The sequence below is a fragment of the Akebia trifoliata genome, chromosome 1, assembly GCF_017979445.1.
Source record: "Akebia trifoliata isolate Shusen 1 chromosome 1, ASM1797944v1, whole genome shotgun sequence".
Classification (NCBI taxonomy): Eukaryota; Viridiplantae; Streptophyta; class Magnoliopsida; order Ranunculales; family Lardizabalaceae; genus Akebia; species Akebia trifoliata.
This window is the reverse complement of record NC_141375.1, coordinates 28779459-28798579: the sequence shown is the minus strand read 5'-3', so window position 1 is coordinate 28798579 and position 19121 is coordinate 28779459. Positions and strand designations below refer to the sequence as shown.

At 33.6% G+C, this 19121-nt stretch overlaps 3 protein-coding genes across 3 annotated transcripts; 1 reads left to right on the top strand and 2 right to left on the bottom strand.

Annotated features, from left to right (window-relative positions):
* The first annotated feature begins 5743 nt into the window (after nucleotides 1-5743).
* LOC147411504 (NDR1/HIN1-like protein 13) lies at nucleotides 5744-6786 on the top strand. Its single transcript, XM_086453240.1, has one exon. It carries the CDS (start codon nucleotides 5793-5795, stop codon nucleotides 6438-6440), a length of 648 nt encoding a protein of 215 aa, XP_086309366.1. The 5' UTR covers nucleotides 5744-5792; the 3' UTR covers nucleotides 6441-6786.
* Nucleotides 6787-8692: 1906 nt separating this feature from the next.
* Nucleotides 8693-14253, bottom strand: LOC147411503 (F-box protein CPR1-like). Its single transcript, XM_086453122.1, has 4 exons — nucleotides 11118-14253; nucleotides 10384-10446; nucleotides 9199-9405; nucleotides 8693-9093 (listed from the first exon to the last, which is right to left on the bottom strand). The coding sequence occupies exons 1-4, from the start codon at nucleotides 12370-12372 to the stop codon at nucleotides 8906-8908; spliced, it is 1713 nt and encodes a 570-aa protein (XP_086309248.1). The 5' UTR covers nucleotides 12373-14253; the 3' UTR covers nucleotides 8693-8905.
* Nucleotides 14254-18428: 4175 nt separating this feature from the next.
* Nucleotides 18429-18983, bottom strand: LOC147411502 (uncharacterized). The gene has a single exon (XM_086432157.1). The coding sequence runs from the start codon at nucleotides 18981-18983 to the stop codon at nucleotides 18429-18431; it is 555 nt and encodes a 184-aa protein (XP_086288283.1).
* Between the last annotated feature and the right edge of the window lie 138 nt (nucleotides 18984-19121).

The following is a 19121-nucleotide window of genomic DNA, read 5'->3' as shown; positions in this document are numbered from 1 at the left end:
TTTTTTTTTTTCCTTTTTTTTTTTTTTACCATGAAGTTTTTCATGAAATCTAAAAGGTTGTGGTGTTCGATTTCTAATATGATAATCCATGTGGATCCCACAATACTTTTTTAGATTTGAAATCTAAAGATAAAAATTTCTAGGCAATGAATGTGTGGGTAGGAGAGAGAAATTCCCTTCTTATTACTTATGTCATCAGTGTTAGATGCTAAAACGGTGTTGGTCTGTGAGCAAAATATCACTATGGATTGTGGCTTTATGTACCTATGTGGCATGTATTGAGGTATGGGAGGAGGGTTTCAACATTTCCCCCTGGGTGCATAAGATCTGAGCTCGTCTTTTAAAACTAACCATGATCTTTTCGAAATCAATGAGTGTTGGGCACAATGGCCAAGGCATCCCTCCAAAAAGGGAGAGGTCTTGAGTTCAAGCCCCTTCACTGGCCACCTGGATTTATCCTTTCTTACCTAATATGTGTGGTTTGTGGGGGAGGGGGGTGTATTGCAATACCTAAGGGATTTGGGTAAGATATGGTGCTCTAAGAAGCCACTTGCTACACCCCTACTAGCCAATCCTCATGTCTGGAACCCCCTGTAGTTGAAAAAAAAAAAAAGATTATACTTTTGATACCTTAAGATCATTGTACTCTCTACTGATCAGGTTCTAATCAGACGCAAAAGGGTTGGAGTTGAGTTCTAGTTGATTATTGGGCTTGATAAAAATGATTATAAAAGTTTTACTCCAACTAGAATACTATTGCCAGTCTATTTGTATTTTTAACAATCTTGGTGAATGGTTCAATAATGTCGAATGCCCACATTGAAAATAGATAACATTTTTAATTATTCAACCATAAATTGAGACATTTTCATCATAACAATCATTGCAAGAAAAATTCTATTAGTAAAATTATTATTATTTGTAATAAAATTAACTTAAATAATAATGAAATTAAAATTCAAACTTTTCAACTTTAAGATTTTTTTTTGAGAAATTTACTAGACCTATTTGTTGCATTTTTATTTAAAAAACAAAACTCCTTATCAAGTTTAATTTTTTGGATTGTGGCTTACGTGGTATGTGTTAGGTGTGGGAGGAAGGTTTCAATCCTCCTCCCGGGTGCATATGAGCCGGATTCATTTAACAAACCTTACCTTATGAACAAGGCTAGCCTGACTAAGTCAATAAGTTTTATAATCTTACTAAGGTTCATTGGGCCCACACAGATGATCACATTAGCAATTCAACCCGCAAAAAACTAGATTTCATAAAAAAAACTCACATTCAAAAAAATAAAGGGATCATTACGCCATAGACATCTTTTTCCTAAAAACTTACCAAAAAGTCCTCCTATCAGGAATATGGACTATTTGGGACAGGATTTATAAATTATTATGATAAAAAATACTTAAAAGAAAATAATTGAACTACCCATTTCAAAAAGAGGGAATGCTAATGTCCAAGACCTCGTGAGGACGTTAGCATTCTCTACCATATATTTTTTTATTTTCAAAAATACCTTTATCCATTTTGTCTTTTAGTAAAAAAATAGGGGTATGTTGGTATTTTACATAATAAATGAATGGTTGCATTGATTGCCGAATCCTTTATTGCAAATAAGATATTTATTCTAAATACTAAATGACAACATTTATTATTTAAAAGAAAAGCTTTTGATAAGTAAATAAACATTTATTATGTAAAAGACTAATATCTCGTATTTTCATTAAATGACTAAGGGTATTATTAGAAGAAGAAAAAATGTGTTGGAGAATGCTAACGTCCCCATGAGATTTTGGACGTTTGCATTTCCCTTCAAAAATAACTTCAAAAGTTTAAGGAAATTGTGTGTTTTTTAGAGGTGGTCCTTCCACGTTTTCTTGAACATTGGAGACATCCCTATGTTATAAAAAGTGTTGATATGTCCCTTGACCTTGTTCTTCTAGTATAGATTAATGAAAATTGTCTAAAAGATTGAAAATCCCTTGACGATTATACTGATTGTCATCATCATTTGACAAAAAAATTTATGTATATGCAGATCAATCTAATGTCTAGAACATAGTTTTAAAACTTGACTCAAATATCCATTAAATTAAATCAACTCGAAAATTTGTGAATTGCCTTGAATGAGTCAAATATCTAAGATAAATAAAAATTATTTATTTTTTTCTCCACAAAAAAATGTTGTGTATAACCAAATGAACTTGCGAAGTTTTTAATGGTGCATTTTCAAGTTGATTCATGCAAATTGACTAAAACAATGAACTCCACCAAGTTTGTGGCTGAGTCACTACAAAATTCAATCAAGATTATAGCGATTTATAGAACTTGGTTGATTGACATGATCTGATTAGATTTCATGGAGAGTTGGCCCCAAACTCAGTAGAACCAACTTTCCTAGTCAGCTTCTCTGAGTCAACTTGAACATAAATTGAGTTAGGTCATAAACTAAATTTAATTATTTGGGTATATATAATTTTTTGGGCAGAACAAAAATACATTTTTATTCTTTATTATTATTATTATTATTTTTAAATTAATCTTGTAATACCCCTGATCTAAAAACCCATGAAATTATTTAATCAATAATACTCTTGAAAACCTCTTTAATGGTGATATATTATAATTAATATTTTTGGTTTTGACATAATGATAATTTCATAATCAACATTTCAATAATTTATTATGTTAAACAATTAATTGTCAAAAATTTGAAGTCAACTTAATTATGAAAAAAAAATATATTATTAATGTCATGTTTCCATTCATTGTTAAAATTTAAAAAGTAGTTACTATTATAAAAATTTTGTCTGCATATAATTGAGTCATTAATTAAAATGTATGGACCCAATAAATAAACCTAGTAGATAAATTAGTAACTCAAATCATAGAAGTCCATGTGATGTGGATAGTATTTGTTAAAAAAAATGATAAATGAGTCACTATAAAAATGATTAGTTGACAATGGTGTTATAATGTAATTTATAATGTATAGGGAGGGTTTTTATTTAATTTAAAATTAAGGATTTTAATGAAAAATTGGTGTTCTTTTAGGTTTTAAAAGAAATATTCAAAATACCTCCTCAATTAAGTCAAAATTGCCGAAATTATTTTTAGACTACATTGAGTCTTCTTTTGGTGTCATTCAATCTCTAAATAGAATACAAATAAATTTTATAGAAAGTTTCATATTATGGAGGTCCTTAATATGTGTTTTGTTTCCTTTTTAATTGAATAGTAATACAGAAAAAAAAATTAATAAGTGTAACTTTAATTTCAACCTTTATATCATCTAAAGATTATACTAATATGAAAATTGATAAGAAATTTTTTTCAAAATTTAAAATCATTTCTTAAATAGAGTTGGTTCAAGTCAAAATTCTTTTTTAAATTCAAATTAATATTTTTATATTCAAGTTGAAGTAAGGAAAGAATTTTAAGATAGTTAAAATTTTTCTTAATTTGTAACTGACCTAGATTGGTAGGAGAATTAATATTTAGAGTAAATAAATGAGATAATATCTTATGACATTATTTCTGAAATTTGTAAGAACACACCTTTATTTTGTTTTAAAACTTAATCTCATCCTTAGGAGAGAGAGAAAGAGAGAGATTTTCATCTTTGAAAAAAAATTACTTTTAATATCAATAGAGCTTTGATCGTTTGTTATTATTAAAAAAAAAAACATTATTCATAGAACCAAGTAAATCAACATAGTTGAATCATAGACTCATCATAAAAAAAAAAGTTTGTTCATCTTTTCTTTTTCCCCTCAATTAAAATAAAATATTTATGATAGAATGTGAGAGTTCCATATTTGAAATTGTGATGTAGTTAGATTTGTTACTGAATTCTAAGCTTAAAATACAATGACAATGGTAACAATACTTTATGATATTTTTTAAATTATTATTATCATTGAAGTTTTACTATTGTAATTGATCATGAATATATTTTTTTTTTCTTGTAAAATTTTCATGTTTTATTTATTTTTCTTATATTAATTCTTAGAAAAATGTAAAGATGAGTTCCTACCTGAGCTTTGTGACTTATGTTTCTTTTACAAAATTTCAGATTTTGATCGAAAGGAGTGATGACAATGCACAAGATCGAGAGGAAATAATTTAATGATTATTTCTCACCTATAGTTATTTATTTGTTAGATGTTTATTTAGCTCTACTAATTAATGTTAAGGGGTGTATGGGGCTAAGGTTTTAATTAGACTTATGTTAATATGTTTAAGAGGTTCTTTTCTTTTTGTTCTAGATTTCTAAATGTAATGAGAGAATAATTAATTAAGTTCTTTTATAATAATAATAAAATATATGAAGATTATTATTGATCCAGTAATTTAATTAATTAATTCTTTTTATATCACCACTAAGTCTTGGGTCACAAGTTTAATCATAGATCATGAGAAACATTGTGGACCCAGAATTCGGGGTGTGAAAAATATTGATCCATTAATTTAATAAATTAAGTTTTTTTATATCACCCCTAAGTCTTGGGTCACAAATTTAATCATGGATGATGAGAAACATTGTGGACTCAGAATATGCATAAGATTATAATAATATTATTTGACCCATTTGAATTGCCTCATTAGTTTTCAAGTTGATTCGATTCAATGGACATTTGAATTAAATTCTTTTAAAATTGTGTTTTGGCATTTAATAAATGATCATTTAGATGATTTTTCATTAGTCTACAAAAGAATACCAAGGTGAAGGGGCTTGCGTCAATTTTTAAACATATGAATATCTCAAATATTATTCATTAAAATATGGAAGGGCTGCCTCTCAAACAATCAGGATTTTTTAAAATTTTAAAATTGTCATTAAAATGGTGATTTAGGTATTTTTCCTATAAATTGCTTCAAAAAGTCTATTTTAGGTTAATATGTTATAAACTGCATCCTAAACATGTTCTTTATTGAAGGATTTATTTTTGTACATATTTTCAATAAACCAGTATTTGCTGTCATTATGAAGAAAAAAAAACTTTGTTAAATTTGATCCAAGATAATGAAAATGGCCTATACTGAACTTTCAAATTTAAAATTAAAATTTAGTAGTGAAAATTAAGATTATGTGAAAAAAAAAATTTAATATCTTAGAATTTTGTCCTCAACAACATGTGACATTAAATCATGTTTTGAGGTGTATTGCGGCAAGGAAAATTTTCCTTATTAACTTAGTAAGGAAAGCGATTTTCTTACTTAAAAGTGAGATCCACATCCTTTAAAAGGATTAAATATATGTGATACTTTCAATTCTTCTATTAAATATCTATTATATCTTCTTCATGTTTTTGGAGAGAATAGCTGGAACTGAGGGTAATACATGCATTTAATCGCTTTAAAAGATGTGGATCTCAGAGAAAGGATTGTTGAGTAACAAATTTAATAATGTTTCGTAGTTTTTGTATTAAAAATGCAGCAGATAGGTCTGCCCATTACATCTCTCTTTTCTTTTTTTCTGATGTTCGTGGTGAAAATATTTACATTTTGTGAGGCTGACATCCAAGAGGGTAACACAACCCTAAAAGATTATTCGAATGCAACAGTGTTCCTACCGTGTAAACTAAAAAAAGTTGAAAAAAAAAAACTGCCCTGAAAGATTCTAAAAGTGTAGCTCCAAGTCCAATTTATTCTTTTCTTCCCCCTAAAAAAAGCAAATATTCTTCTGAAAACCCTTCGATTCTCAGCTACCTTCCCTCATAAACATCCTCAGTTACCATCTTCCCAACAGACAACAGTGCAACAAAGCCCCTCATATTTGCCGGAAAATGGAAACCACCCAACAAAACCGCCCAATTCAGCGTCACCGCACCGCACGCTATTATGCGCACCGTGTACATGAGAGCCTCACCACTCGCGTTTCCAAGCTAATATGCGCCGTTTTCTTAATCATTCTACTCATCTTAGGCATCATATCTTTCATTCTCTGGATTAGTCTACGACCCCACAGACCTAGGTTCCACGTCAGCTCTTTCTCTATGCCTGCTTTGAACCAAGAAAACGGTTTTCAAAACGCCCGAGTATCGTTCGACGTAAAGGATCGGAACCCGAACCAAAAAATCGGGATTTATTACTATACAATGTACGCCACGGTTTATTTTCGGGACAAAAGTATGGGTGTAACGCAGTTACTTTTCCCGTTTTATCAGCCGTCAAAGAACACGACGTTGATTCATGGAGAGTTGAGTGGGGCAACGTTGACGGTAAGCAGTGACAGGTGGCAGGCAATCATGGATGATAGAATGAAGGGTACGTTGGTTTTTCGTTTGGAACTGAAGTCGACAATAAAATTTAAGGTGGTGATGTATGGTAGTAAGCACCACAAGATGCATGCCACCTGTGATGTTTCGGTGGGCCGGGATGGACTTATCTTACCAACATCGAAAGATAAGCAATGTCCTGTTTATTTTAGTTGATGTTATATTTGTTTTCTTTCCATTTTCTCTGATTCTAGTATTCTATTTTTAAATTAAAAAAATTATTAATAAAAAAAAATCAATATGAAATTTTACAGAATTGCAGGTCAACTAATCATACGAACCCCTGTGATTGAAGGTATCCTCAGTTTCCAAAACTACTATTATTAGGTTTCGTGTGATGATCTTTCAGAATTCTGTGAATCACAGATTGATTTTTTTGTGAACAAAAATTCTCTCTACTTTTTATTTTAGAAGTTTCAGTTATTGTAATTTATAATTTTTATTTTTTCTTGTTTTAGACTTAGTAGGATTTTTCAGCCTCCTTTGAGTTTATGTACTCTATTATTAGTTGTAATATAAGCTTCCAATAAAATATGTTTAATTATTTATTAAAGAAAATTGTGATATATAAAATTAAAATTTTATTTTGTATAATTTTGATAAATGAGTGTGTTAGTGATTAATATTTAATAGGTGAAGGCAGATTTCAAACCCAGGTCATGTATCATTACTTACGTACTTTTAACCTGCTTGGTAAGTGTTGGCTTGTAATTATTGTAAAAATTATGCATCTTATTCAGATGCATGAGTTACATAGCATACTTGTAGGCACGATTGAACACTGAGCAATCATTAGATGGGCTACGTTGATGTGTATTAAGCCTAATTGTACACAACATGGCAATGATTTCCCAGTAGCATCGTATAGCACTTCTTCCACAGTCAAGAGATTGTCACGTTGAAAGAAATAACACCTCATCCCTCTTTGATTCATTCGTGCCCTAAATCAGATTAGGAAAAAAAATGATTTTTTGGTTTGATTGTAGGTTTTGAAAATGGGAAAAAAAGAAAAATACAAAGGATCCACTCATGCTACGAAATCACGTCATGTAAGAAAAAAATTCATGTGTCAACATGCATGTTTGTCTAATTGCAAATGATCTAAACAAAATAGGGTTGCTGGGCCTGATCAATAAGGTTTCGGATGGAGTAGAACAACCCTTGGAGGAAGTGATCTTGGTATCTTCAACCTCACCATCTTTTGATGTAAATTGTTCAAAAATTTTGCAAAGACTTTTTTGAACAATCAACATCAATCTCAAATTGACCTCGACGATTTATGCTCTTTCAGATATTTCAAGCTTCACATTGGATAGATCTGTCCAAAGTACACAAAAATGCAAATGTTATAGGAGCAAAACGTACAATTGAATCAAATGCTAATCACTAAATATTCAAAATTTCTGTCTATGAAATTATAAATAAATCATTCTCCATTTTTCATTCATCAACAAACTCTTCCAATGACTCATACTCGTCGTTGAACAACTCAAGTACGTTAAAAGTGGTGAGAAAGGAGTGTTTTTTATATTTTAAAATATTTCCTAAGATGAGTGAGGATTAAGAATGAAAAGGTTTACTTGTTGACTACCAAATTACTGTCCAAAATAAAGGGGATATTTAGAAAGAAGCCCAAATTCTAGGGTTTATTAAGTAATTTTTTTTTTTCTAAGTGAGAAAGTTGTATATAGAAAAAAGAGAAAGAGCACAGAGGGCAAACCCTTAATTTACACGTCTAAATTGAGGAAGTTGGAGGGCATCACTCATTAAGCAAGTTCTGACTTTCAAAGGGGTGGACTCAATAGAATTAAAAGAAAAGGAGGCACGGTTTAAAATGGCTACGTGCGCTAGCGCATCAGCTACCAAATTTTCCTCTTTATAGATGTGTTGGGTTTTCCAATTGCAACAAGCCAAAAGATTTTTGATTTTATATATGAACCCAATGATCAAGCTTCCAGGGCATAATTCAATCCTACCAAGGAGGTCTTAACCATAAGTGCTGAGTCCATCTCGATATAATGTTAGCATAGGAAACATTGAAAATTTCCAACGCTTGTAAGAGGGCAAAGCACAAAGCCTCATTCCTAAAATGAAATAGAGCTACAATTTATCGTGTACAACTACATCCAATCTTTCTTTTTTTATATATAATTATTTTAAATGAATGGGTGTGGGGCTCATCTAAACCATCGGTCAATAAAACTTACATCCCTCACTCTCTCTGAAAAAGAGCCAAATGAACTTACCTACGCATCTAGGATGGGATCAATTAAGAGATTATTGTTACGACCATGCGCGCAAAGTGATAAGGAGTCAATTAATTTTACATCCCATCGGATTAACTAGTGCCTAATTTTGGTGTATTAGTGAATGAGTTTCATATCACATAGCATCTTTTTGAGGGAGAGCCACAGCCGTGGGTTGAAGCTAGAAAAGTCCCACCAAATTAATATATTTTGTTAAGTTCCTGATCAGAAATAAACAAGCAATAAACATGTATCACATTGTTTGGATGATTATCAAGACATGCGCGCAGTCCAAGAAAATTAAGTTGCAGTCCAAGAAATTAAGTTGGTAGAAGTTTAAAAAGTATACTAAGTCACTGCAGCTGTGTTTCCAATTCAAAGCCTCAATTCGAGGTCAATACCTTCATCTTCAAGATATTCAACTCCATCCACGTCCATCAGATCTTCATCTTCATAAACGACATCCAAATAAGTAAAAAAATCATTCCTAATCATTGGGCCAATTCCAAGCCTCAGTTCACAATCGACAGCATCCTCTAATTTTTCATTTCCACCGTCTACATCTGAACAAGGAAAAAATGCAAAAATTAAGTTGGTAGAAGTTTAAAAAGTATACTAAGTCACTGCAACTGTTGTTCCAATTCAAAGCCTCAGTTCGAGGTCAATACCTTCATCTTCAAGATATTCAACTCCATCCACATCCACATGCTCACCCTGAGCATCCTCGCCTTCATCCTCGTCCTCATCCATCGGATCTCCATCTTCATAAATGATATCCAAATAAGTAAAAAAATCATTTCTAATCATTGGGCCAACTCCAAGCCTCAGTTCACAATCAACAGCATCCTCTAATTTTTCATTTCCACCATCTACATCTGAACAAGGAAAAAATGCAACTGACATAATCAATTCATATTGTAAAGTAGTTGAAATTGATGACTTATACTTTACAGTACAATAATGTTTCCTCCAAAAAGAAAAGGTAAACAAAAGAAATTTAATGAAAAAGTACTAATCAACTGAAGAAAGTCTAAAAGCAATAACAAAAACACACACACACACATTCCGATCCTTTTGTTCAATTGTTCATATTATTTTATGGTTTAATTAAAGAAAGAGAAACTGAAACATAGAAATGCATATGTTTTCAGACATTAATTTATATGGATTATGGGTTGGAGAAGAAATTTAACAGCCACATATCAATACATATAAACCTAAAATTTAGTATTTCTGAAAATTAAAAGTGAAGAGAAACATGTCATGAAGTTCTAAAAGAATCGTCTCATATGTAGGAAATTAACTATAATCTGAAGTATTTGCAAGATGCCCACCATGTAAACAATAATATTAATGATATTCATAATAAATTACATATATAACAAATTTTCAAATTTGCCAAAACAAACCACAAAAGGAAGAAACTTCTTGCTAGAAAATATAATTCAAAACTAGGTGTACGGTTTTAAATGTTGGTAGATGATGGTTTCCTTTAATTTATAATTTCCTACAAGTGTTAGAAGAAATATATATATATATATATATATATTGATTATTTTGTATAAGCCTAAATGGTTTCAAATGGGAAATTGAAGAGCTGAATTAAATCTCTTGGAAGCAATTCACAGATAAGGTTTAAACATTGAAACCTTGATGAAAACATACACACACAAAGAAGATCGAGCAAAAAGAAAATGTAATTTATTCGTCAACAAATAAGTACATATATGTATATGTTACATCTATCAGTCATCCAATGTTTAATTAAATTTTATGCCAAAAAATGGTATAAAATAACTATGATGAAATATGAAAAAAGAAACAAGATTCGTTCAGTCGAACCATAAAGTTACCTGGTAAAGCAAGCTCCACAGTTAAACTCTCAGATGAAAGGTCCGAATGCACATATTCACCAGCTGCAAAAAAACCAAAAGATGTGATGTTTCAAGTGCCAGTTATATATTGCTCAAAATTTTGGCTATCTATTTCTTTTTTTTACCATTTTTAATTCCATAAGTAGGCGTTTAGTATTGGCCAGACCCAGAATTGGGCCTCATCATGTTTGATCTAGATTGTCCTCAATTAAAACAAAACAAAAGAAACTTGAGTGAAGATAAATGATAATGAGAGAATCTAGGGATAAATATATAGATATCTACTAAATTTTATTTTATTTTAATAATGAAGTCCACTAGACAATGAGTTGCAGTTGGGTATTTTCCTATAACCCAAGTATCAACTGGTTAAGAATCACCCAAATCAATCAATGTCAGTTGTAAGAGAACTTCTATATGCCCGTCTTATGAACCATTGTAACATTTATTGATAGAAGCAAAAAGAAAAATGCCAGCAATAACAATCATTCTTCTTTCTTATATAGATTTAAGAGATTTCATTTAGCAAATAAGAAAAAACCTGAGATGTCGAGGAGACCTGCCAAAAAAGATCACCAAAGAAAATACATAGAGACAATGGATACAAGCTTACAATCTTATTTCATTTGAAAACAAGATCATCAAAGAAAATACCCTTAAACTTCTTAAAAATCATGTTATTTTAATTCTACTAGTCCACTACCAATACTTACATGGCGGTACGAGAGTTTCCACATGAGGATATGCACGAACAAATTTCTTATTACCCGCTTCAATCTGTCTTAAAGCTTTGGATTCCAGATTGAAAAGGTATAAATTGCGTCCACAGCAAAGTAGCATCTGATTCATTCGAACCGGTACAGGGAAAACCTCCAAATTAGGCCTTATAAAACTTCCCAAATTGAAACTATATTCTTTAATCCAACTGGGTCTGTTATTTTCTTCTTCATTGCTGTATTTTAAAGTCCAAATGACCATTGTCGATGCTCCAATCATGCAAAGTGAAAGATGGCCTCTCATCTCAACCAAAAAAGGACAAGGTCCTTGTTCCCCAACTTGCTCAGGTAAAGAATTTATTTGAAAATCCTCTTCACTGATATTTATGGAGAGGACAGAATTAATGTATTCTTCGTCATCATCACTGTCAGAGAGATCATGATTATTGTATTCTGCCCCCTTACTGTGGAACAGCCAGTGAATAGCACCTCTAGCTGTGACATGCCAATTATCAGTGGGAATAAAAGGAACATTTGCTTTTTGCCTCCATGAATTACTCCCCAAAGTAAAGACCTCAATTCGGCACGGTTCAGGCACTGAGACATGATTGGCAATAAGACGGAAGACTTTGTATTTATTATTCTTTGAATCAAAACCAAAACAAATGTCAGGGTGTTCTAGTGGTCCCTCAGGGAGTCTAAATAGTTCGCGGGTCGCAGGATTGTAAATAAGAATATTGTCATCATCGTCTTTATAACATACTAGCCCATTGCATGAATCAATTAACACAAAATCTCTAATTTCTGGTCGTGAATGCAGTTGTGTTATCATCCCTTTATCCAACCTGTCTTCTTGTAAAAGATATAAATCAGTTTCGTCATTGTTATTACTAAAGCCTTCTGTGATAAAACCCATATTTTTCTGAGACTGAATGAGGTGTGATTCTATGAAGTCTGGTTGACTGAACAAAGAACACCATGATTTACATACCACCTTAAATCTCATTATAGAAGTAATCGGTAGCCTAATGAGAATATTCAGGAGGACTGTCCAATGGAGAATACGCATGCCACCATTCCCCACAATGCTTCCGCTGGCTAAGTTTTCCATTTTTGAGTCTGTGAAAAAAAAAAAGAGTACTATGATAGTTAATAAGGGGAAAGAGAATTTCATGCAAAGATAGAGGCACCCACCAACTTTGTGTAGTTTCAGAGACAGAAATAATTGTGTTTTAGATAGAGTTGTGTGCATATGTATACTGTTACAAGAAGATTCCTGTACTGTTACAAAAATAATTTTATGTATTCATGTTTTATAGAAGATACCTACTTTGGTTATCATAATAGTAAACAGGAAAATAATTTACAAGAAGCACCTTTTTTTTTATGCCAAGCAGTAAAAGTTTATTAATATGAAGAAGAATGTATAAGAGAGAGCATTAACTCCTCAAGTTAACAAGTCTGAACATAGGTAAACTCATTTTATCCCCCATTAAGCAAGTTTTTGCTCCAATGGGCAGACTCGGAACATCATCCAAAACTCTAGAATCTTGTGTTAGAACTGCAAATTTTGCTAGCAAATCTGTGATAGTATTGGCTTCCCCCCATATGTGTTGCACCTTCCGTCGCCTGAACCACTGAAGTTCCTCAAAAATTCTTTGCAACAATGATCAAGGGTCCAAGGGACTCTAGCGCCCTTCAAACCATTCACCAACAGAGAAGAATCAGATTCAATAATCAAGTTTGAATTGGCTGGATTCAGTAACAATAGAGCTTCAAAAAGTGATCTAACTTTCAGCATAATTGTTCATTCCACAACCAAAGACCATGAAGCCCACCAAGGGTTAGCTGAGATGGTAAGGGCGACTGGGTTTGCTCCCCAGGTCACACCTTCGAGTCTCTATATCCCCCTCTAGATAAAGTGGTATATTTAATTGTTGTCACATTCAGGTGGATGGTACGTGCGGCCTGCCAAAAAAAAAAGACAAAAGACCATGAAATCGTAAGCAAAAGCTCTCCTCTATCATCATGTAAAATACCTCCACCACCAGAAACACTAGGATTGTATTTAGCAGCTCCATCTATATTCAATCTTAACCAACCCATTGGAGGCTTCTCCCATTGAACACTGACCTTTTGAAGAGGAGGGATTGTCCTAGGAGTAACGCCCAACTCCATTACTCTTTTATTTTCTTCTTGAGAAGATGACTGACTGAAACATAGAGCTATTCAGATCTTGAATCCATATAAGGCATCTCGAGATAATTGATTTAATCGGATGGATCTTGTGCCCAAAGATAACCTCATTTCTCGATCACCATTGACACCATAAACCACCAAAGAATTGGGTGGTGTTAGAGGAACTCCACTTGCTAATAGTACACAGACTCACCGCGTGGGCAGAATTTAGCAGAGTCATGGAGAAGAAATTCCAAATCTGAACAACAAAGGGACAATCATAAAATAAGTGTCTAACAGACTTCTCATTTTTGTAGCAAAGTCATGCTTGTCCCTCATCTGTTCCTCCTAACATCAACTGAACAGGCACCATGCAATACTTTCTAAGCCAATTTTTTTTCTTAGTAGGGACATCAGCTTTCCAGACCTTGTTCACTAATCCCCTTGATCTGAGTGAATTCCAAGCATCCTTAGATCAAAAAATACTCGAGAAAGCGCTTCTCATCTCAACCTTTGGAAGTTCAGTTTGAATAATAGCCTCCACCAAATCCTGATCAGAGAACAACTCCTTGATTTTACTTTCATTCCAAGACCCATTCATCCAAACCTCCCCAACTTTCTAGGTCTTAATACCATAAGGAAATTGACCAATGAGTGGCACACTACCACGCCAATTAGATAGAAATAAAGATGTTCTAGAGCCATCCGCAGCTAACCATTTAGTCTGCTCAATGGTATGATGCATAAACTTCTTTATTTCTTTCCAAAATCTCTACCCCTTGTGGTCGATGAGGCTGACCACCAACCTCCATCCGTAGCATATTTATTTTGAAGAATCTGAACCCATAAACCTTTCTCAGAATGGATTCTCCGGCAAAGCTTGATCATCCCAGTGTTATGAACTTCCTTCACCTATTTAATACCCAAGCCTCCTTCCTTTTTCGATTTACATACCTTCTCCCAATAGACTAAGTGGTGCTTATGAACTATCCCCCCCCCCCCCCCCCCCCCAAAAAAAAAAAAAAAAAAAACACCCCACCCAAAAAAAAAAGTTGGAGAAACAAGACTCCAAAAGAGTAGAAACCGACTTCAGAATAGGTAAGATGGATATGACATAAATGCGAATAGAAACACACATGAGAGAGGAGTGGTAATCTTCCACCTTTCGATAAAAGTCTAGCCTTCCAACCCTCCAATTTTTGAGAGATCTTAGAGACCAAATTGGCACACATATCTTTTGAAACCTTACCCATGGAAAAGTGGTACACCCAGATGGTTCGAAGGAAGAGATCCTTTAGAGAAACCAAGATTTTCTTTAATAACATTGATTTTCCTCAATTCTACTCCTCTAGGTAGGAAAAATCTACTCCTTTCCACATTAACTTGTTGTCCTGATGCCCTCTCATAATCCTTAAGAAAAGTTTTGAGATTTGAGAAAGGTTTTTTAGTAGCTTTGGTGAAGACAATCAAATCATCCCGGAAAATAAGATGAGAAGGAGCTACTCCTTAACGATTCTGAATCTTTTCACTTTGCCTGTGCAGACTAGGTTATTAAAACCCCAAGACAATGCTTCCTCTACTATAATAGAGAGCCTTGGTGATAGAGGATCCCCTTGGTGCAAACCCCTTGAAGTCTCAAAGTACCCATAAGAAGATCTATAAATCAAAACTGAAAAAGTGTCACTTTCAAGGCACTCGCAAATTAGCCAACTTCAGAAAGTGATCAGTCGGACATCACCACCACAAAGAATGACCATTCCAATCTATCATATGCTTTCCTCATGTCTATCTCCAATTTGTTGTGAGTCCTCAAGGATTGTCCCATCTTCCTTTTTAATCTTCTTGATAGTATTCTGTGAAGCTCGAATCTTTGTCGTCATGTGAAGGAATTTAGTATTTCTGTCCCCATCATAAAGCCACTACACTCTAGATTTTTGTCTACAAGAGATGCCCAATCGTTGTTTTCTTTTTGTTTTGCCTTCCAACACTCCAAATAAGTGCAATGATCCCATCCTCAAGATGCCAAAATTTCTTCAGACTTGAACCTTATTTCCAGCTTCCTTTAATTTCTACCTCACATTCCCCACCAAATTCTTGCTCCAATCTTCTAACCTCTCTTTTAATTTTTAATTTTAGGAAAAAATGAAGTAAAAGATCTCCTCTTATGTCTTCACTCTATGAATCTTTAATTAGCTTCAAAAGGTCCTCTCTATCCGCCCAAAATTCCAAGAAGGGAAATTGTCTAGGACCCGAAGGAGAGTTAGAAAGAAGGCAGCATGCTAATATTTGAACACAAAATTTCCCACATGAAAATCCTCTTGGAGCTCTTTTCAACTGATATTTAGGAGAGATTTAATGGAACCGTTATTGATGATGGTGCGACAGGTGATTGTACCTCATTCTTTGAAAAATGGGGTTGCTTGATTAACTCAATCTTTCGACCTTCTAAATATGTTTTGGGGAAGTCATCGGCGGATGGTACATCAAAGTAAACACCAATGCTTCTCTTTCAGTAATAAGAGCTAGTATTGGATTCATTGGGCATATGAATCCAATGGCCGTTTCAGATTCGGAGCTCCGGGCGTGTGCATTGTTGATGGTATAGTTGTGATCCAATAGTCTAAACTAGTTTAAAGCCATTCTAGAAGCTTTGAATTAATATTGCTCTCTCCAACCACATTGTGTGTAATGATCAGCTCAGATTCTCTATGTGTAATCAAGTGGATCAGTATTGGAAAGATGGACCCTCCTTGAAGTATGAGAAATTAGTTGAGAAGTTAGTTAAGAAGATTAAGGAGGTGGCTTATCAGTCATTCATGATGAAAATTGTATTTTGTAGGAGTCGTAGGTTTTTTTTTTTTTTTTTTTTTTTGAGGATTTAATTTATAACTATACTCAATGTTACTTTTGGAGATTAACGCGTGGAGGGAGTGTTGAGTATATATTTTCCTCTACTCTTGGGTGTGTCATACCCCAGTTAAGTCCCATGACCCTCTAGAGTATATAGAGTATATAGTTGGTTAACCTAGTATCAAAGTGCTACGTTCATATAGGTCACGGGTTCAATTCTTACCACCTTTTATGGATGACATGGGTGTTGAGTGTATATTTTCCTCCACTTTCGGGTGTGTCATACCTTATTGAAGTCCTGTAACACTCTTATATTTATAGTTCGCCCCTTCTCCAAAAGATCGGTCTTTTCGTGTAGTTGGTTAGTTAATAGGGAGTAAGGAGTTCCCTTCCAACCCCAACTTATAAAAAAAGGGGTTGTAATCATTTTCAAACATAGTGAAACTTTTTCAACTCTCATATGTGGATAAAGGCATAGCTGAACAGCGAAAATATTGTGTGTTTTATTGGTTAAGAGATTATTTCCTATTAATTTATTATATTTAAAATACACCAGTAGACTAAGGCATCCACATTCACAACAGGCACGGGGCATTCAAAAATTAAATGAATCAACAATTACTCCGTGTTATTTCAACAAACATAGCACATCGAAGCAAACCTAGTCTCCTCTTTTTTCAAAACTATGTACTTACATGTTTACTCTAAAAGTACGTCTCTAGCACAATTTGTCTTACCTACATCTAGGACATCTAGCAATCTTCTAACCAGTGGTGGATTTACAGTGGAGGTACTTTCCCTCACAAGAATTTTCAAATCAATGGAATAGTGAGCTATTGCGATAGATTTTAGCAGCAGAAAAAAAAAATATGCCACTATTTTCCCCCACACAAAAATTTCCATTCTTAGTTGTCCCAACAAAATATTTTCTACTGTTGGTTGCCCTCACATGGGCAAAATCCTAGCTTTGCCCTGCTTCTAACTCCAAAACCACCTTCCTTCAAAGGCTTAATTACCTTTCACAACTAAAAAGATGACTCTTGGAACATCTCATGGATTCTTCAAAAGTGGACGAGGTCTTAGACAGAGGGATCTGTTGTCACCTAACATCTTCACTCTTATTAAGGGGGATTTTTCATGCATACTTAATCATAGAATATTCTCCAATTCTATTTTGCTACCTAATGTTATGGGGCTTCAAGGTGTTTCCCATTTAGTCTTTACAGGTGATGTTTTGATATTTTCTCAAAATGACTTATCTTCGATTCAATCTATTCGGGAGGTGTTAGATCTTTTACATAATACTTCTGGTCTTCAAGTCAATGATGCTAAGAGTCATGTATTCTTCAATGAATCTTGTAAAAATTATGAAATCGTTTTGTCAACTCTTGGGTTTAGTGGTTCTCTTCCAATTAAATATTTGGGTCTTCCCATTTTTTATCTCGTTTGACTCATTCTCTTTGCCAACCTTTAATTGATAGTCTCGAAAAGGGTGGAGGGATGGCAAGAAAATATGTTGTCCTATGCAAGTAAATTGGAATTAATTAAATATGTCCTATCTAACTTCCAAATTTATTGGCCAGCCTCTTTCAATATTCATGTGAGTGTTTTGAAAAGAATTGAAAACATCTTGAATAATTTTCTTTAGAGTGGTCCTACTCTTGTCTGGTCTATTCATCCAATTAGTTGGGATAAGGTGTGTAAACCTCTTGATAAAGGAGGCCTTGGCATTTGACATCACAAGGATAGACAAAATTGGCATGGATAAACTCTATTGGAGACTACTGGAAAATGAAACTAACGGGGCAAAGTGGATGAGGGAAAGATATGTGGCCAATGGAGATATTTGTGGATGTCAAATTCCAAAGAATGCATTATGGGCTTGGAGAGGTAGTGTGAAAGTGTGAGATTTTATTCGAAATATTATCAAATACATAGTTGGGAACGGAGAAAACACAGTGATGTGGAGGGATCCCTGGTGAGAAGAAGAAAGTAGGTATGGGCATCGTACTGTTAATCAATTTAATATCCATAACAGTGCAAGAGTTAATGAATTTTTTCTGACAATGGTTGGTCTCTCCCAGAACCATATAACGAACGAATGCTTACTGTGCAGGAATTCATCAAGTCCAAACCAATCCCAAGAAGATTAATAGGGGATAAGATAGCCTGGACATTGAATCTTATTAGTAAGTTTATAGTCAAATCTTTTTTTTTTTTTTTGGTTAAGCAAGCAAGGAAAGTGTATTAGATTAGTAAAATTTTTACATAGGGAGGTCCCTAGCGATTTACAAAACGAAACTGAGAAAGTTCAAGCTTATCACCAAAATAAGTGTTTTTAACAATTAAAGGCAAATCCAAAACTCGTTTGAAGATCGAAGATGAAGAATTATGAGTTGTAGCAACAGCAAGGGCGTCTGTAGTTGCATTCACCTCTCTCCAAACATGATTAATCCGAATGTCAATTTTAGAAATCAGCTTGTTAGCTTTATGCACCCATTGATCTAGTCTCCAAGAAACTTTCTGAGCAAGGAGACCTTTCACTATGATTGCAGAATCCAATTCAATGATGATTTTTCTTTCAACTAATTGGAAACTCTCCAAAGCAGCTATCAAAGCATGGATTTCTGCTTCATTGTTTGTCACAACACCAAAATCCCAATGCCCCACTTCCACAAGGTCTCCATGTTCATCATAGAGAATGACACCCCCTCCTGAATGACTTGGATTTCCAATTGCATACCAATTAGAGTTTAATTTGAACCAGCCTGAAGGAGGTCTTTGCCAACGAACAATGACTGTATAATGAGAATGACTCCTTTGGAATTGCACCATCTAAAGAAGAACTTGAAAGTTTGATACTCCTCCAACTCCTTAATCCATTTAAGGCAACTGTGAATGACTCCTTTGGCACTAGGAGTCATGCTATCAAAAGTGCATCTATTCCTGACTAACCAAACATTCCAATAGGCT